The sequence below is a fragment of the Mirounga leonina genome, unplaced genomic scaffold (genome assembly GCF_011800145.1).
Source record: "Mirounga leonina isolate KUSES-001 unplaced genomic scaffold, KU_Mleo_1.0 Mir_173, whole genome shotgun sequence".
NCBI classification, from domain to species: Eukaryota; Metazoa; Chordata; class Mammalia; order Carnivora; family Phocidae; genus Mirounga; species Mirounga leonina.
The window spans coordinates 5,192,973-5,211,697 of record NW_023270447.1 but is presented as its reverse complement, the minus strand read 5'-3'; the positions used below and the strand labels follow the sequence as shown (position 1 = coordinate 5,211,697).

Below are 18,725 nucleotides of genomic sequence, written 5' to 3'. Positions count from 1 at the left end.
GTTTGGTTTGAAATGCTCACAGATTTCTGAGATCAGAGCTCTCTCTGTATTGCAATAGTCTTTCTTTCTAATTAAAGTCTCTCCCTATCTAAGTCTGGATTTTTTTTTTTCTTTTTTGACGTTAGTATGTAGCTAAGAGGGATTTCAGGTAAGTTTGAGCGCCCCCCACCGCCCCCCACTGGTGGGGCATGAAGTCTTGGGGGCCGGGGTATTTTTTTTTACCCCCTTGGGAAAAGCCAGGAGACGTGACATGCACGGCTCTCTTTTGAACTTCAACTTTCCACAGGAGAATGGATTTCTAAATGAGGAGGTTCAAGGCTTGCGCCCTAGGGGCCGCTGGCAAGGGCGGGGAATTTTTGGTTGAAAAACACCTTCAGGATCACTGCTAGGGGCGAGGGTGTGCTTAGGCACGGTTTGGGGGAGGAGAGCGAGGAGTGAGGGATGGGACGGGCGGGGGCACGAGTGGATGGTACGTGAAGAGTTACTGGAAACGGCGCTTCCGCGGGCGAGCTGGGGGTGGGGGTGGGGGTGAAAGGTGGTCGCAGAGCCTCAGCGCGGGGAGGTCGTGCAGCGGCGGCACGGGCGGCCCGAGCAGCGGCAGCGGCAGCGAGCCGGACGGAGTTAGGACCGCTCGGAGCGCCCAGGTCTCGAGGTAGCCTAAGGTTTGCAATCCTTCCACTTGCTGGCAGTTGCAGAAGAAGATCTGCTTTTAAGTGAAACCTTCATGCCACCCCTCTGAGGGCTGCGGCTTCCCCGGGCTCGCTTCCGTCTCTCTCTCTCCTCCGGCCCTCGCGCTCACTCTTTAATTTGCACGCGCCCCTAAGTTTGCCGAGAGCTCGCTGCCGGCTCGGAGCGGGTCCGGCCCGGCGCCGCGGGCGGGGGCGGGGAGCCCGGGGACCGCAATCCAGAAGCGTCGTGGGCCATGTATATTTCATCAAATGGACTTTGGGTGCGTCGCGTCTCGCAGCCATCAACGCTATGTGCAGTGACATTTCTGACTTGAGCGGAGGAATGCGAGAAGGAAGCCCGGGCGAAATTGTTACTAGAGGATCTTCTTGGCGCCAATGCTAATAATTGTCCTGATTTATGTCCCTTCTGACTAAGCTCAACGTCTTCATCTGAAATAAAATGAAAGCTGTGCCAAGCGAGGTAGAACCGCCCGGCCGCTGGTTCTGATCCCCGGGAATCAGGAAATCGTCCTGCAGCTTAAAAAAAATAATAATAATAAATGAAAGGAGAGAGAGAGAAAAAAATAGAAATAGAGAAAAAAAAATCCCCAGTAAAAGTTTAAAGCGAGAAGTGGCAGAGGCAGTGGCGCGAGGAGGCGCGGAGGAGAGCCGGCAAGCGGGGGACTGGGCTGGCAAGACCTCCCGAAGGCTGCGATTTCATTATTAATATCACCATATTTTTGGAGGGAGAGGCACCTTTCTCATCCTCTCTTCCTCTCCGCCCACCCCTGTTCCCTCCCCCTCATCTACCTGTCAAAGTCACTGATCTTTTGCATTTCGGAAGAGGACGTCAACGGGAAGGAATTCCCCCTCGCGGCGAGGGCTCCGAGAGGGGGCGACGCGCAGGAAGGCTCCCCCTCAGGGGCCCGCGGCGAAGGTAAGTAAGCGGCGGGGAGTGGCGGGCCGGCGCGGGGCTCCGGGTCCGCAGAGTCCTCTCCCACCGCGGGCCGGGCGCGAGCGGGACCCCGGGGCTGCGGCGGCGGCGGCGGCGGCGGCGGCGGCTCGGGTCCACCGCCCACCCTCCCGCTCCTCGCGCGCCCGGGAGGACGCTCGGCGGGAGCTGCCGCCGCCCGCCCGTGCGCCGCTCGCGGGCTCAGCTGCTGCGGCCGCCGCCCGAGGCGCACCCGGCTGGGCAGGGCCGCCGCCCCGCGCCGTCGGTCGGCTCCCGGCCGGCGCGAGGGCAAACGGGCCGCACGGTAAGTGCAGCCGGCGCCCCCTCCTCCGGCGACCCGCGCGTCGCGTCTTGGCCCCTCTCCCCCGGGCTCCCTCCCTCCGAGCCTGCCTCCGCCCCCCTCCCCGCCCCCCACTGCGCTCCAGCGGCGGGAGGGAGGCTCCGGGTGGGCGCCGAACTTTGTGAAGCGCCTTGAGGACGCAGCGCGCGGAGCCGCGGCGCGCACACAGCCCGCACACTCTCACACCCACACACGGGTCTTCCTGGGTGTGCGCCCCGAGCGGGTTGCGTGTGTGTGTGTGTGTGTGTTGCTTCCGGAGCCTGGGCGCTGGGTCGGTGCCTCGGTGGACGGACTGACAGACAGCCGGCGCGCACCACGCTCGGGAGGGCTCTTTTTTCCCTTTTGCCAATTGTCTGCTTTGGGGAGAAAACTTGCCCTCTTGCCGGCCCTGTGGAGCTGGTGGCCACACTGAGAGCTTTTGAAGTCCCCTTCTTTTAATCTCCGTTATTGGTGCGAGATTAAAGCATTACTATCCCGTGATGTGCAGCTGGGGAGAAGGCAGAATTGAAAGGGGACCAGACTTGGTGCAGGAATGCTGTTTGGAATATTTTCTCGGGTTCTTTACTGGCATTACTTTAATCGGTTGCGGGATTCGGCCAGGGACATTGAATTCCTGTCCTCTATGGATCTGTGGATATCTATATATAATACAAATAATCCCGAATATTATTGGGCCCAAAATAACCAATTAAGTGATTCATACCCGGGAAAAGTTAGATAAAAAAAGAAACTGCGCCCTCTGCTGTTTATTCTAGTAACCTCACCCGGGGACCTCCACCCCCCAACCCCATCCACTTAGGAGGTTGTCATCTTGCAGGGCTTGCGGGAAAATTCCTAGCGGGGATTTTAAAGCAACTTTATTTGGAAGAGTCGGAGGTTGCGTTCCCATCATCGCATCAGGTATAGATTCCCAGAGAGCAGAAGCTTTTGTTAACCCGACTCCTCTTCCATTCTTCTCTGTACTCGGAATGGTCATGGAGACACTCGTTATCATAACAGTTTGTCAATCTTTGGAATGGAAAATTCTGAGTAAGATTCAGAATTCCACTAAACATATGGTGTATCTGGCAGTAGATTTGCTCGAGAAATAAGGCCCTGTTTTATGACTGAAAATACTAAAAGTTGGCTTACAGAAACGGGGGGAAATTAACCAGAAAAATCCTCCAACAAAATCGTTTGTTCAAATTTACTTAATGGTTAAGCTCGTTAGAAAAAGTTTCCCAGAAATTCTCTCTTTAGAGAAGGGACAAGGTTTTGGTGATTTGTCTAGCCCTTGAGAGCATCTCTAAGCTGTGGGGAATTAGCAACCTCAGGTTTCATTAAGTATTTTGTGTCACTTTGAATGTCTTACCCACGCACCCACCCCCCTTTCTCTTTGGCAAAGGAACGGCAGCTCAGTAACTGTCCAAGATTCTTTTGGAAGATAAGCAACTTCCAGTTTTTCATTAAGACAAAATTTGAGTATTTGCATGTGGATCAGGATACAAAGAAAAAAATGCATCAAGTGTTTTGCACTTATTGTTCCGGCATACATATGTAAGGGATATATTTCCTTTTCTCTTCTGGATGCCATGAAATGACATCTATTTCACCACTAAAGAGCAACATGAGAGCATTCAGAATTCCATATGTATCTATTAATGTGGTTATACTTCCTATTATGAAATTTAAGAGAGATCATCTTAAAATTTTGTAAGACAGCTGTTTATCTTATTTGCAGACAAAGCTTTTTTTTCTATTGAGATTTTTGTTTTGTCAGCTTTCACAGGGCATGTGTGTTAAAGTGATTCAGGTTACCTTTTTTAGGACGACGCTAATGTATTCTGCAGTTTCCTTTTGTATAATTGCAATTGGCACAACTATTTGTCTGCTTCCATTACTATTCTGAAAAAAAAAAACAGGTAATATGTCAAAAAATTTAAATGATTACGCCTTTAGTTGATACGTTTTCTAAGTGTTGTAAAGATTTGGAGAGTTTTAGAGTTACAAGAGCATCAAGTCGCTTGGAAAGAAAATTTCATGCAACTCAGAAAGTCAGTTATTATGTTAACAAAAAAAGGTGTGTGTGTGTGTATCATATCAGTAAGAGATGTAGCATACTTTAAAAAAGAATTTTATCTTCAGAACCCAGAGTTTGGTTTCAAAACTTCAGGTGGGTGTAGATTTTCTTAAATGTGTGTTTGAAACCTTGGATGTCTGAACTTCCCTACACAAGAAGGAAAGATTTGTTGTTCTATGGTAATGAAATACCAGATTTCTTCTAGACTTAACTGATTCTGAAATAATTTTATGGATTATCCCATCCCCAAACATCCTGCCAAGTATATGCTATCTGATTTCTCTAATCATTCTTCTCTCGGTGAAAACCGAGATCTTTCAAATACGAAGGTGTGCTATTTGGTTTTATTAAGAATCTCATGATAGGCAGTTGCTCATAATACCCAATCAAGGATGAGTAAAATATGCCAATGATGCTTCAGTACATGTTAAATTCCTTATATTTTGAAAGACAGTTAACAAAAGGGTAGAAGCAAATGTTTCCCATTTAAGATGACTAGAAAATGCTTTCTTCACAACAATAAATAAATGCAAAGAGCATTCAGTGTATCTTAAATATCTCGTCTAGTCAATCTCATTACGAGAGTGTTGGAATCTGCTAATTTTGGTAGGTTATTGAATTTGGGGGTGTCTTTATCTCTTTATAATTTTCACTCAATGAAATGTGATTATGGTCAGTGTTCTTTTTGTTCCTTCCCATTCAGAAACATGCATATTTCTAAAATTCTTAATGTCTATGAGGAATGAACCAATAGCTGTCTATTTCAGGTGCCCCTAAAGAGCTAAGTATTTTTGGAATAAATAGCCTAATACTACCACCCCCACCTCCTCGTGAGATTATATGATAAAACCAATGAGCTAGAATTAACAGATTTACTGTCAATATCTTCCTCTCAGTTGATGAAGTTGGCATTTTTTTTAAAGAATGTAATTGTCTATAATTTTGACCATTATTACTCCCATGTACTATTTTGGGAGGCTTCTTTTCTGATGAGAGAAAGGGCCTGTGAAATACCTTCTCCAAAGTTATTCCCAGGTGGAAGGGAATTAGCTCCAGAATCCTGGAAAAAGATGTCCTGTGGATGCAAAGCCATGTTACAGACCCTTTAGTCCAGATCAATAACATCTATCAACTTGAGGACATGACATAATTTTATATTTTCACACTGGCTCTGCAAATTTATATACCAGTGAGAGTCTATGGAGTTCTCATAGCATATTAATGGGTATTTTTATCAAAGAGGATTTCTCAGCACTTTAGTGCATAGGTAGAGATGATGGCATTACTTGAAAACAGTGAGTTCCCAAGGTTTGCAGAGCAAAGAACTGGAACTGGGGCTGCCCAGAGCTCCTCGGAAGCAGCTCACATTTAGGTGATATGGACACCTGAGACAAATTCAAAGCCCCCATTACTTGGCAAGTAGTTCAGTTATGGGCCAGAAGGGGTTGGTTTAGTATACTGAATCCCCAAAAATGTCGTCGACCGTCCTTCTCATCATTCGTTTGCCTAGCTATTTGCTGTGATGACCTAGCTTTTAAGAAGCTATTGATGATTTTAGCCTGGTTAAAAGCATAGCCAGATGGGACCGGTACCATTAAGCAATAGAGGTGAGGGGGTAAATAATATTCTATTTTCATATCATTTTATTTTCCTTGAAAACTCCATAATTATACTTAGGTAGCAAATTCCCGATTTTGACAGAGGACTCTTTTCCACTGTGTCATGGAAATTCATAAATTTAATTTCTTCTTAATTTTAAATTAAGAGGATTTTCTTTGAAGTGTAAGTGGCACTGAGAAAAGTGAGGAGACCCGACGTGAAGAATACATTCTAGAATACACGCTACAAATATAAAAATTAGAATGAAATTAAGCAATTATGTTAAAGAACAGCTTAGTGACCTCTGCTCCTGATCTGTAATATGCTGTGGTCAATATCTTTTTCTGTGTCAATGGGAGCTCATTAAATGTAAATTCTGCAGACTAACTGAGCCATGCCATATTAGTGCTTGCCAAAGCTTGACATTTTTAATACATTAATAATATGTCTGTAATGTAATGGAAAACTATTAATCACAACTGGTTATGTGCCAGAAATTTAAGCTATAATTGGCTGCTTCTTGTCAAGAATGTCTGTCGCACAGTCCTGCAACTGCCTAATATTCAAATATCTTGCACCCCTCTGCATTTTTCCTTGTCAGTTCTCTAAATTCGATCAATGGTGTAGTCCATAATTCTGTGTAATGACCATTATTATAATTCTGCTATACTTTAATGAGAATTCGTTATATTGGGATTGCTGTTCTGTCAAACTAGTAACAGGTTCACATACATTTCCTTAGTGTCCACATTTTTCACATACATCTATCTGGTGGTCATCCTTTATTCTGTGGTTGCAGTAAGGCAAAATGTGGATAAAGACAGAGTTACGAAGAATAAACGGATTAGGGGATAACCTTTACTCGTTAAAAAAAAGTGAAGGTTAATCTCAGGGAGCATTCAAATATATACTTAGGGTCACATTTTAAAAACAGTATTAGAATTAACTCATAATTTTCACTCAATTCAAACTCAGAGCAGTTCATCCCTGGTCTTCAAGATTATATTGTTCTTGATAAAGAAGTTGCTATGTATTTGAACCTAAGAATTGAAGTTAATAATTTCTAGTCTAATAGATTTTACACTTCTTCTGTTTCACGCCCAGCTCCCCCACACTCCATGAAAGTGTTTGTTCTTGTTATAATGAAGTAGTAAACGCCGTTGAAAAATGCATCTAGAAAATGTGCATTTGTATTATTTTAACACCTTTACAGATTATTAAGGCTTTAGTAGCCACAACACATGCTTCCCTGTGATTTCTTTCCTTTTAGCTTAAGATATCAAAATGTGCCCAACGCATCTATATGTTATAAGGAGGAGGCAGATTCAAATTTGCAGTTTATACATGTTTAGACAAACTGCTAATTATTGCTTCATAGGAACTCAAATATTCAACACTTTTCCTAACAGAAAATATCACAAATTGCAGCTGTATGATAACATTTTATGAATTGAATATAATGAAAATTGCACTTGCATCCATAAAGCAATTATTATAAATTACTTTGCTATGGAAACACTATTCAACCATCCGTTGGCATTTCATAGTCTCTGTGGCTGAGTTCATTTTAAGATGGTGCATTATTTAAATATATTGAATTCCTTTTATAATATTGTTTGAAGATAGCAAACTTCCCTATTTAAACCACCTAATGTAAATTAAAGGGTCTATGATGGTATTTTCTAAACTACAGGGTTTTTGGCCTTTTTCAGTTGTTTAAAAAAACAGTTACTGGGACTCTGACAATACGAACCAACTAATTACACAAATACCTCTTTTTTACACCTGGATTCCAAATATTGTTGTTTGGTTAGACTTGGACAGTGGTTTCTAAAGAGAAAAGTTGCCAGTTCACCTCACCAATGACTAGTATCCGTATTTGTGGGGGCTGCATTATCAGTTAACCCAAAGTACTGTTAAACAGTATTTTTTATTTTCTCTTAGAATTAGTGCCATATTATTCTGCTTCATGGCCTGTTAACTCACTCTCAGCTATTTTTATGTGTGCATTTTAAATTGTGCGTTGTACTACAGAGCTTTTAGTTTTAAAGCAGCATATAATATGCGCCTTTGGGACAAATTCTCTTCTTCTGTTACAGAAAGTAAGTGCAAATGCAGATGTAATGGCTATAAAAAGATGTAAGAAAATAGAAGAGTCTTGTGAAAAGAAAATTTGCTCCTTTGGTTTTATTTCTGAGTATTTTTTTTCAGAAGAGGCAAGTTATCTTTATCACTAAATGCAACTAAACAAAAGAGGCTAAATTCTTCCAATATAATGAGCAAATCCAAAGGGACAGACTTGTGCCAACAATGCTGGTTTTCACTCCAGCTAACAAAAGCTAAGAAATGTACAAGGAATTCAGAGATTATTAGGGTCTCTTTGCCAATAGACAAAAGGCATAGAAGTAGTTGTCACTTTTTTGTCATTGTTATAAAAGCATTCATTTCCCCCATTGTTCTCCTGGAAGATTTTCTAGCACTGCAGTCCATGAGAAATGTTTAAATCTAGCTGCTTGCTCTCAGTTTTGTCAAGATGGAAATATAATTTTTGAAGCGAGAACCTGTAACTCACCTGGGACACGCACATCTGTCTTTGTTATGGAAGAGTTAAATCCTTCATATCAAAATTCTCCCCAGTGTGAGTGATTTCTGTGGTTTGCTCATTCTAGCAAAGCAGCAGAGTAAAGGTTATCCATATTACACCAATTTGCTTTATATTGCATCAAACCTCCCAAATGTCAACATATCATACAGTTTGTAATGCATTGATTCTGGGGCAATAACTCTTACTCTTATTGTTTCTTAAAGGGTGTTGGTGCCAGAAGGAAAGAATGATTGATGGGAAACAGACACCCGGCTATAGACACTCATCCTTTTGCTTCAGATACTGATATCCTAGTGCATCTGAGCATCCCTTGCGAGCAGTGAGCACTGAGGATCACCCAGGGTTATCGGACGTACAACAGGAGAGCCATCACTTTGCTAAATCATTATCTGCCACTGGACATCTTTTACAAAAACCAAACCAGACCCGAGTCTAATAGCTATGTTCTAGGACAATAAAAAAGCTGCAAGTTGTTGTCAACGCCTAACGCACAACTATGTTAGGCTTCCACCAAAGTCCTCAATATACCTGAACACGCACAATATCGACCCTTCACTTTTAGATTTGGAATCTATAGACATATATGTATATGTAAAGTAGACATAGCTCACAGATAACCAAACCCTGCTTTATTACTGCGAGGATTGCCAAGAATTCAGATATGTATTTGTCAAGATTCCTGTCAATTCATGCCCTTTGGGTTACAGTGTCCTCAGTGATGCAACCCTACCCTTTGGTATGGGGACATTATGATGTGTGTAAGACTCAGATTTACACAGAAGAAGGGAAAGTTTGGGATTACATGGCCTGTCAGCCGGAATCCACGGACATGACCAAATATCTCAAAGTAAAACTGGATCCTCCGGACATTACCTGTGGAGACCCTCCCGAGACGTTCTGTGCAATGGTGAGGCAACCCTTTGGAATAGTCTATTTCATATTAAGTGGGGGCATGTCGTACATGTGTACAAATGTGGTAAGGGTAAAGACTCGACTCATGCAATGAGCTGAATCTGTGCGTGGCAGATCTGCGCTAACAGGTTCGCTTCCTTCTCAATGGAGGCTGGCTTGCAGGACCCGGAATTACAAGTCACAGTGTGATTGATGCACTGGAATGTACCTTCTGCCTTCCTACAAACCAAAGCTTCCACTGAGACAGGTGTACTGTATATAAATTATAAAAGAAAAAGTTCAGCTGAAGGTTAAATTTCAGATTGGAGTCTGGGAATATGACTAGGTCATATGCACCATGGTGAAGGATAAAATCCACTGGTAAACCGACTTTAAAAACACAAAGGTTTCTTCACATACCTGTGTAAGGCCAGCCCCGAATTTCATAGTTCGAGGCCAGATTAGAGTTCGTGGTTGTTCGCATGTGGACACTGCTGTGATGTGGAAGTCCTTGGTTAGGAGAACAGTGAGAAGAGAAGCAAAGGAGAGAGGAGCTAATGCCTCCAGAAAAGTCTCATTTGTCAACTCATGCAGGCCCTTATTTGCAAGGGTCACAGTTTTCTATGGGTGTTTTAAATATGACTGTTGGAATGTTGGAAACATATTTGCATGGAAAGTAATGACCTGGGCATACAAATTCAGATACCATCCTTTCCTTGTTCTTGTGGTGTACATAAGTCTTTTCCTGGGTGGAGAGTTAAATCCTAGGTGCAAAGATAGCAATGGAGTGATGCATTGAATTTTCACTTAGGACGTGGCTGAAAGTTTACCTATAAGGTATTAATAAAGAGTTTGGTGATTACCATGATGTAAATCAAAGTGCTAAAGAATTCAGACAGTATGTTCATTTGGTTTATGTCATTGTTTTTTTTTTTATTATAGATGGTCTTTATTTGATACTGGAATTGTGATCCCATTTCTCTCCACATAACAGATATAATCATATGGCAGATTTTAATAGTATTCTTACCTGACTTTATTATCTTGAACCTGGCCTGGCATTTTCAGCATAGTGAAACTATTAATCAAAGTAGCATCTGTTCACAGTCCCCAGTGAGTTAAATTAGCATAAGATCATCTTAGACCTAGCACTGTGGAAAAGGTTTTGTTAACAGGAAACAATTTTGAGCAATAAAGAGTGTTTTTACCTAAAAGCTAACAGCTTGCCATTTTTCAGAAGTGCCTTTGGGGACTGGTTTGAATTATGGTCTAAACCTGATTTTGTGGAGAGTGAGAAAAAGAGCTTGCCTATTAGGTGTCACTATGACTAAAGTGCCCTGCGAGACTAAATATTTCAAAGAGAGGACCCATCTTTCTGGGAAACAGGTATGCGCTTTGCAAAAAAAAAAGCTACATTTTAGAAACCAGAAACTTCCAGAAGAGGAGTTTATTCCAACACATTAGCAAAACTATAGTAAGTCTGTAAAAGAGCAGGGACATTTGTTGGCTTTATAGAAGCTGTTTGATAATCTCTCATAAAAGGTTAAATTTAAAATCTCATTGCAAATCTGGGGTGCAATTGCTGTGCAGATGATAGGTCGTGGAGTCTTCCACTCCTCACGTCAGGAGAATGAGTTCTGGGCCAGCGCTTCATATTATGAAGAACACTCTAGCTCTATCTACTGGCTTACATGACACTTGTACCAATATGCCTCTTCTGGAATTGTTTAATATTTGACAGATGTAAGTAAAATACCAGATCTCCTTCTTTAGAGTGCCGTTTCCACCCACATCGGCCCAGTATGGTGTGTTCAGCCTGTGCTTTAAATGCACAGCTTCCTCGATCTCAGCCCCTGGCAAGAGAGCGCTAGCTGAGCCCTGCTCCTGTCCTCATGTGGAAGGGTTCACTTGGTGTTTTCAGCGTGCCTCTCTTATCATGAGTGGGAAAGGGCACGTTACGGAACTTCTCATGCCCGCCTTTCGTGGGGACGTGGTCTGAAGTTCTTAAACAAGTCAGTTCCCTCCCAGTTCACTAGCTATGTGATGTTAGAGACCAAAAGAGAAAAAAGAATTAAAATTATATCCTTCAGCTTTCTCAAGTGCAGTAACGTGAATACTTTATACGTTTACCCCCAAATCCACAAGACAGTCTTTTGAAAGGCTACGTCATAGTCTGACGCAGGTATTTGGAGGCCTTGGTGCATTTAAGCTTGTCACTAGGCAGAATTGTTTTCCAAGGGAGCGTGTAAGATTTGTGGGATGTTACCTATCAATGCTTAATTTGGACTCCTTAATATGCATATGATTGGCAGAGCAGATTTAATAACCCATCCTTTAAATGCAGACTTTGGGACTATTTGTATGCATATCATATGCCAAGTCAACGATAATGGCCTAATACAGCAACACTTCTTCTCTGTAGTTTTGGATTTTCCATAAAACTCTTTAGTGAAAGGGTTCCTGACACAAGGCTGTAAAGCTGTCTCGGGATGCTGTCATATCAGACCTGTGTAGGTGCTCCTTAGCCCAAGGTCTACCGGGAATCCATAAAGTCATTTGTGTTACGACTTTCACGTTCTTTCCTCCTTGACACACGCACCCATACCTGCTCCCTCGGAGTCGTTATGGCCCATTACATCAGTGTTGCTACCATATAAGCACCGTCCCTACTTAGCCCTTATATGTAAATGTTTGCTGCAGAATGGTTTCAGAAATCACCTACTCCGTTATTATCTATGAGTATAACAATTCTGAGCACCGAGGGGACATTTGGTGAGAGAAACACCCTGAAGTTTCCATAGTTCATTGTCAATGCATTAAGAACCACAGTTGCTGCCTTTTGCACGTGTTCCATCCTCATGCGGCAGCGACCATCCAGGGATGCAGCATTTAGTTTATTGTGAAATTTTAGGGAAAAAGGGCCACATGATTCCATTTGATAACAGATCTCTGCTTCCTAACCTGGATGACCTATTTAATAATTCTTTAATATCTAGTGATTTTAAATTGCTGTGTATTAATACTACCAGCATTTATGAATGTTAATTTTATGGGATCACTCTGATATTTCTATGCATGAGAGTAGAATAGGGGAAACACACACACACACACATGAATTGTGTATGAGACCATACATTTTCTTTTTAATTTAATATATTCCTTTTAAGTTGTTGATGGCCCAAGAGGTATCTCTGTTAAGGAGGAAGAATCTGAGAGGTAGAAGAGGTTTAGCTATTTCTTTCCTTTTTTTTTTTTTAGGCTGGGATAATATGTTAGTATAGATCATGTCCTTTTCCCAGCCACATAAAAGCTTCCCGTAGCACAGCTTTGTCAGAAAACATAAATCATCTAGTGACTACAATTTGTTTCAATTTGCATAAAGAGCAAATAGGATGATCGGAACCTGCGTGTAAAGCCGAAGTGACAACACAAAGCTATGACTTGTTCTTTGTGTTTAGACAAACTTCGCTGTCATATCTCCACGCAACACCCCAGTGGCTTAAAAATGGCAAAATTATCTGTAATTATCTCCAGCCTGCAGCTAATTTTCTGGATAAGTTAAACAGAAGCTTTGAAAAGAAGCCTGCAGACGGGAGAAGTCATGTGCATTCGTACAATAGATGGTGCGGAAGTGCTGATGGCTATGGAAATGTGAACCCTCGAGAGCTGCTGTGGATTTCAGAGCCAATCAAAACTAAATTAGGAAACAAAGATTATTAAAAAGTCTTCTGTGCATGTAATTTTGGCATAATATCATGAGGTGGACATTAAGTGTTTCCCTTGGAGACCCCTGGCATCATTAATGCAGTGTGCCTTTAATTACAAGTAGACTCATATTACTAAAAGAATGGAGAAAATAAAGTACTCAGAGGTGTAGTTAGCAATACCCTCATTATGTTTACTGAAATAATTAAAAGAAAGGGTGTAATTTTTCTAAATAAAATGTCAGAATTTGAAATGAAAATGGATTTTCTTTAGGAAATTTACTAATGGTTGCCCTCGCTCTTGATAGGCATTTATTCAAGTACCATACCAGGTCTATTAACGATCATTCCATATTGTGCTATTGCTAGATAGACTCCTATTAAGAAAAAAAAAAAAGACTTTAATTATTGCAAGCATTGTGGATAGAACATATTTCATTTTGTTCAAATGGAATTTAGGAAAGTAGTAGAAAGCCTTTGTGTTTTATGATATTAAAGGAACCCAGTGGGATGAGTGAGTGGTAATGCATAGTCACAGGGCTATCTATAACTTAAATTTCAAATTTGACATCAGCACAGTTGCCATCTGGTGACTATCAGGTGGCCTTTGAGAAATTGATTTGATAAACTCAGTCCCATTTTCAGTGACAAGGCATTAATTTCAATTTTCCAAAACCTGGAAATGACCTTGACTTATATAATAATCAAATAATCTTTTTTTTTTTTTTAAAAGATTTTATTTATTTATTTGAGAGAGAGAGAATGAGATACAGAGAGCATGAGAGGGAGGAGGGTAGAGGGAGAAGCAGATTCCCTGCCGAGCAGGGAGCCCGATGCGGGACTCGATCCCAGGACTCCGGGATCATGACCTGAGCCGAAGGCAGTCGCTTAACCAACTGAGCCACCCAGGCACCCAATAATCAAATAATCTTAAAGTATACTCTGTTCACATGAAACATAATTCAATAAATGAATGAAGTTTTAATAACGGTGACATCTTTCAGTTGAACTGATTTATCCCTTAATTATCCCAGAATGGAATTTTTTAAAAAACTTTCGGTTCCTCCATTATTAACACTTCATTGTTATTTAGTTCATTATTTATTTCTTAGAAAAGTTTAATTCACGTTCACAATGAATTAGGTTTCATGGAGATCAATCTTTTTGATATATCCCTGTAGCAAGTATCTCTTTATTGAGGAGCCTACAAGAGCTCCTTATTATCTGTTGCATCAAGTCTAAAGTACTCTACCTGGTCTTTAAATCTGGTTATATTCAACTTTATTTCCCATTACTTCCCATTGGGACCCTATAGCACGTCCAAGGGACTTATGGGTAGTGATCAGTTGGCAGAGGACTACTGCACTTGGGTTGAAGCTCATTGGCATAGCATGCACTGTATATGGGGGCGGTGGGGGGGCTTGGGAGGAAGCTGGGAAAGATTACTGTGGGTCTAACAAAACTTAAAACCACATCATGTCACTAAATGTTCTCAGACAGTGTTCTCTATGTGCACAAGTGCCCCAGTCGCTGATGGGCTGATGCTTCACAAATATTACTCCAGGCTACTGAATGCGGTGAAGTGAACAGAGCACATAGCACATGCAAAACCAATAGGTGGTGGTGAGAATCAAAGTCAAATAGCATGTGTTCCCTGCCTCCAAAGGAAGTAAAGAAGAGTCCTAAGCAAAATGAATATGAGGTAGTGTGTACTCAGAGGATGGGGGAACAAAGAAGCAAAGCCAGCGCTCAGAATTTAAAGGTGAAACATTATTTTGTGGCATATCAAAGGGCCACTTGGAGAATACTGTCTGGTAGTCAAGTGCCTAATGCTAAACAGCATCTGAAAAAGATAGAAAAAGACTGGGTGGGGCAGATTCAAGCACAGTGTTTAAATGATAGCCTAGTGGCCTGGTTAATGGTAGAATGACCTTATATCTGGCAGAATGGAAGAGGAGCAAAAAATCATAGAACCTGTTGGGTTAGACCTATATATGTGTGCATATATATAATGTGTGTATATATGTATGTATTTTTAACTTAGTTGATGGTGGAGTATGCCGAGTAAGATGAGCATGGCTCATCTACCTGAAGCTCCAATATTACACAAAGATTAGGGGAAGCATTTAACTGAACCCACAAATGCGAGATTTTTAAAGGTGAAACGTGAGAACATAGTAAGTGCCTTGTAGTGGATCACTTTGAATTACTTCCTCTGTCCCCCAAGGAGTAGTCTTGTTTGCTCTCAATCTAGGGGAATATCACTTGAGAAGTGTGAGAAGCAATCTCCTAAAAATACCATAGCCCTTCCAGATTGTTTTGGGGTCTCTCAGGCTTATTCTCCAGACTTTGTGTGGGGGGATTGCTCTTCTAGCTTTGGGACTGTGCATGGAATGGGTCTTAGGCTGGCATTTTGATTCTCTGACTTTGAGGACTAGTGTCATCACGCAGAAAGTCCCTCATCTCATGTGTTTTCTCTGCGAGGACAAGCAGAGGACATTCCTGTTGCTTGGAATAGTCTGTGCTCCTTTCCACTTACCTCAATTCCGTCCATCCTTCAAGGTCTATGTGAAGTTGGCTTCTCTATACACACTTTCTGCCAATTTCAGCTCATATCATTTTCTTGACTGTATATATTTGCCCTGCCTATGTCCTGCACTATATGGCATCATTTAGCATTTATCACATTTTATTGATTAATACACTCACATGCACATTTGTTTCATGTGTTTATTGTATCCTGCCTCTTTATCTGGATCACTACTCTTTTTTTTTTTTAAGATTTTATTTATTTATTTTGAGAGAGAGAGAGAAATCAAGGGGTGGAGCAGAGGGGGAGGGAGAAGAAGAGGGAAACCGAATCCCAAGCAGACCGCATGCTGAGCAGGGAGCCCAACACTGGGCTGGATCTCACAACCCTGAGATCATGACCTAAGCTGAAACCAAGAGTTGGGTGCTCAATGGACTGAGCCACCCAGGTGCCCCTTGATCACTACTCCTTAAATGAGATGATATGTAGCAGAGAGCCTACTGTATACTGGGACTCAACAGAGACTACACATTATATTGCTTTTCTACCTCATAGCATTTACCATACTCCTAGGCAACAGATAAATAACAACATGTTTTTAATTTATTAATTGATCAATTTATTGAATATAGTATTTGATTTTCTAGAATATTTTCTATTTCTTGAGAACTTTTATCATGAATCTGTTTTTTTCCTCTGCAAATTAAGAGACAACTAGAAAATTTAGCTACTGCACTTGGGCAGCTTATGATGATGTTCTCAAGAGAGATGGGAGAGGCTAAATCTACTCAGCATTCCAACACTGAAAGTGTATATGAGGGATTTTCAAATTCCATTTCTAATTGAATCTTTTAAATGTATTTTTCCAAATAGAAAATTTGGAAAAAATAGAAGAGCTTAACACACAACATTGAAATCATTTTGCCATATTTCTTACAAGTCTCTCTCTCTCTCTAAATATATATATTTTGTTTTACAAAATTGGAATCATATCACATACATTTTTTCACCTTTTTTTTCATTTACTACTACAGTTTTTGCATTTACTTGTATCATTATGTGTTCTTAGGATATATGATTTTGATAGCTATAAATATCCTATTATGTGGATATACAATATTTTATTTAATTATCCTCTCACCTTGACAGCTTGATGTTCTTTGCTTTTTTTTTTTTCTATTGGTTATATGCGGTGATGAACATATATCAGTATAATCTTTTTTATTGAACATATCCTTCTTCTCCCATGTTTGAAACCTCCCATATTAAACGCACATGTTTTTAGATTATCAAGCTCATTATATCATACTTAGCTGATGCTAAAGAGTAGGGCTATATTCTGTGTTCTCAAGGATGGAATCATTACTGAATGAAATAGAATTCTATATGTCAGTCATGGGGACTGAAATCAGCATGTGTGACTTAGGCAGGCGCCTCTCTGTGGGCCTTGCTTTTATGTTCTCTTAGAGAGCTTCTAGAGAGAGGAGGAAGACGGCTTCTGCCACGTAGTAGAGAACAAAGTCAGGGGACCTCTTTAGGAGCAACAAGCTAAAGATGAGCAAATTACACCTTGTAAACTGTACTTGTGGCTTTAAAGCTTGCTTTAAATTGATCCACAGTGAGAAATACATTTTATATTACAACTCATTAAACACACATTATCCACATACACAACCAAAGCAAAAGCTTCACAAACAAGTACTTACCCATCCTATGTGCTCTGCCCTCTGATATGTTTTTCTTCCTTTATATTTCTTTTTCATCTTTAACAAGTAATTGAAAATTATATATTGGTTGTGATTCACAGATTATAAATAGGATTGTTTTTGAAACTTTGAATAAATGGAAAAATACCGTGCTCATCATTGTAGAACTTCCTTTTTTAATTCAACATTATATGTTTAAGATATACTGCTGTGTAGTATTCTACTATGGATATTTCTTTAACCAATCTTCTGTTTCTAGACAGTTAAGTTGTTTGGTTTTTATGCTTTAAGGCTCTTGACTGGAGTCAGATTTTTCTCCAGAAAGTTGATTAGTATACTCTATTTTTAAGCATTTTATAAAAATGTGGTAGGCATGAGATTCTCATCAATGCTGGAAATTATATTCTTAAATTTTCTTCTAACATAGGGCCTTAGCAGATAAGCAAAAATGTGTACTTTACCAAAAAGAATAATGATAAAATTATCCTTATTGCTAAAACCTTTTCTGCTAAGATAATAACTTCTAACATTTTTATTGATAAATGGAGATATTGGAAGGTGAGATGACATTTAATTTTTCAAAGCTGTATTTTTTACTTGTTGACTAGGTAGGTTTTTGATATGTTTCTTGGCCATTTAAATTTTCTTATTCCTAATTGTAGTAGTTTTTGTACTTTTTGCCTTTTTTCTCATTTTTCTGCTGAAAAATTTACATAAAAACATGTAAATTTGGGCCTTTTAAACAGACACCATTTTTTTGTCAGTTGATTAAGTTAAAATGTGAGTATCTTTTCTTCCAGAAGAACAGGTCTTGTTTCAGAGACTTTTGTACACCCTTCATTTTGTGGAAATTTTATGTATTCTTGAATGATGAGCCATCATCTCAGGACTGAGAAAAATTCATCTAAGTGCCCCCTCATATCTTTTGGTCCTCATGTAAGAACTTGGAAAAGTTGTCATTTGCCCTAAGTAAAGCACCCCTTTTCACTGACAATCAGTCCTTTGGAAACAGTTACATACGGAAACATAATTAATTTGATAAAGTGGTTGGTGTGAAATCTACTTTGGTTTTAATTCACCAGATCAATGGGCAGACTAGTTTTTCATGTGCCATTTTTAAAATTTCAGAATTTCTTTTCCTACAAAAGGGGAAAGTGATGAAAGTTGTTTCACGTGCATAATATTGGAAAAGAACTTACTGAGATTGGCAGGTTGTAAGTTTCTTCTCATCTTTCTGGGAATAGATAGATTCACATAGTATCAGTTCCATGAAAATTAAAGATGTGAGCTAAGGAAGAAGCCAGAATTGGTTTTCCTTCTTTGACCTACTTTGAAACTGACTTCTAAAATATTAAATGAAATCGTGAGCTGGATTTTGCTTCAGTACAAAGAAATAGCCCTTTTCGTTCCAGAGGTTTGGTGTCCACTGAGAGGTCTAGCGGCTCACATTATAATCAGGTCATGTCTGAACAATGATTTTTCACCGTTCCATGTAACTTTTTGTTTCTTTCCTGTTGCTCTCCTTCCTTCTTGAAAATGACAAAATGAAGAAATCAAATACACTTCCGAGCAACTCTCTCTCAAGGGAGATGAGAATTCAACACACATGGTCAGCACAAGTTGCAGAGGAGGATGTGTCTAGGATAGAGAAAGTGAGCTGGTGAGCAATCT

At 40.5% G+C, this 18,725-nt stretch overlaps 1 protein-coding gene across 1 annotated transcript in view; it reads left to right on the top strand.

The window, feature by feature from the left end:
• Positions 1-1,321: 1,321 nt before the first annotated feature.
• The window catches only part of NTNG1 (netrin G1), a 315,404-nt gene continuing 298,000 nt past the window's right edge, over positions 1,322-18,725 (top strand). The window contains exons 1-2 of the mRNA XM_035017896.1: positions 1,322-1,605; positions 8,427-9,130. Of these exons, the coding sequence (XP_034873787.1) occupies positions 8,885-9,130 (246 nt within the window). The 5' untranslated portion in view covers positions 1,322-1,605; positions 8,427-8,884. The remainder of the gene's footprint in view (positions 1,606-8,426; positions 9,131-18,725) is intronic.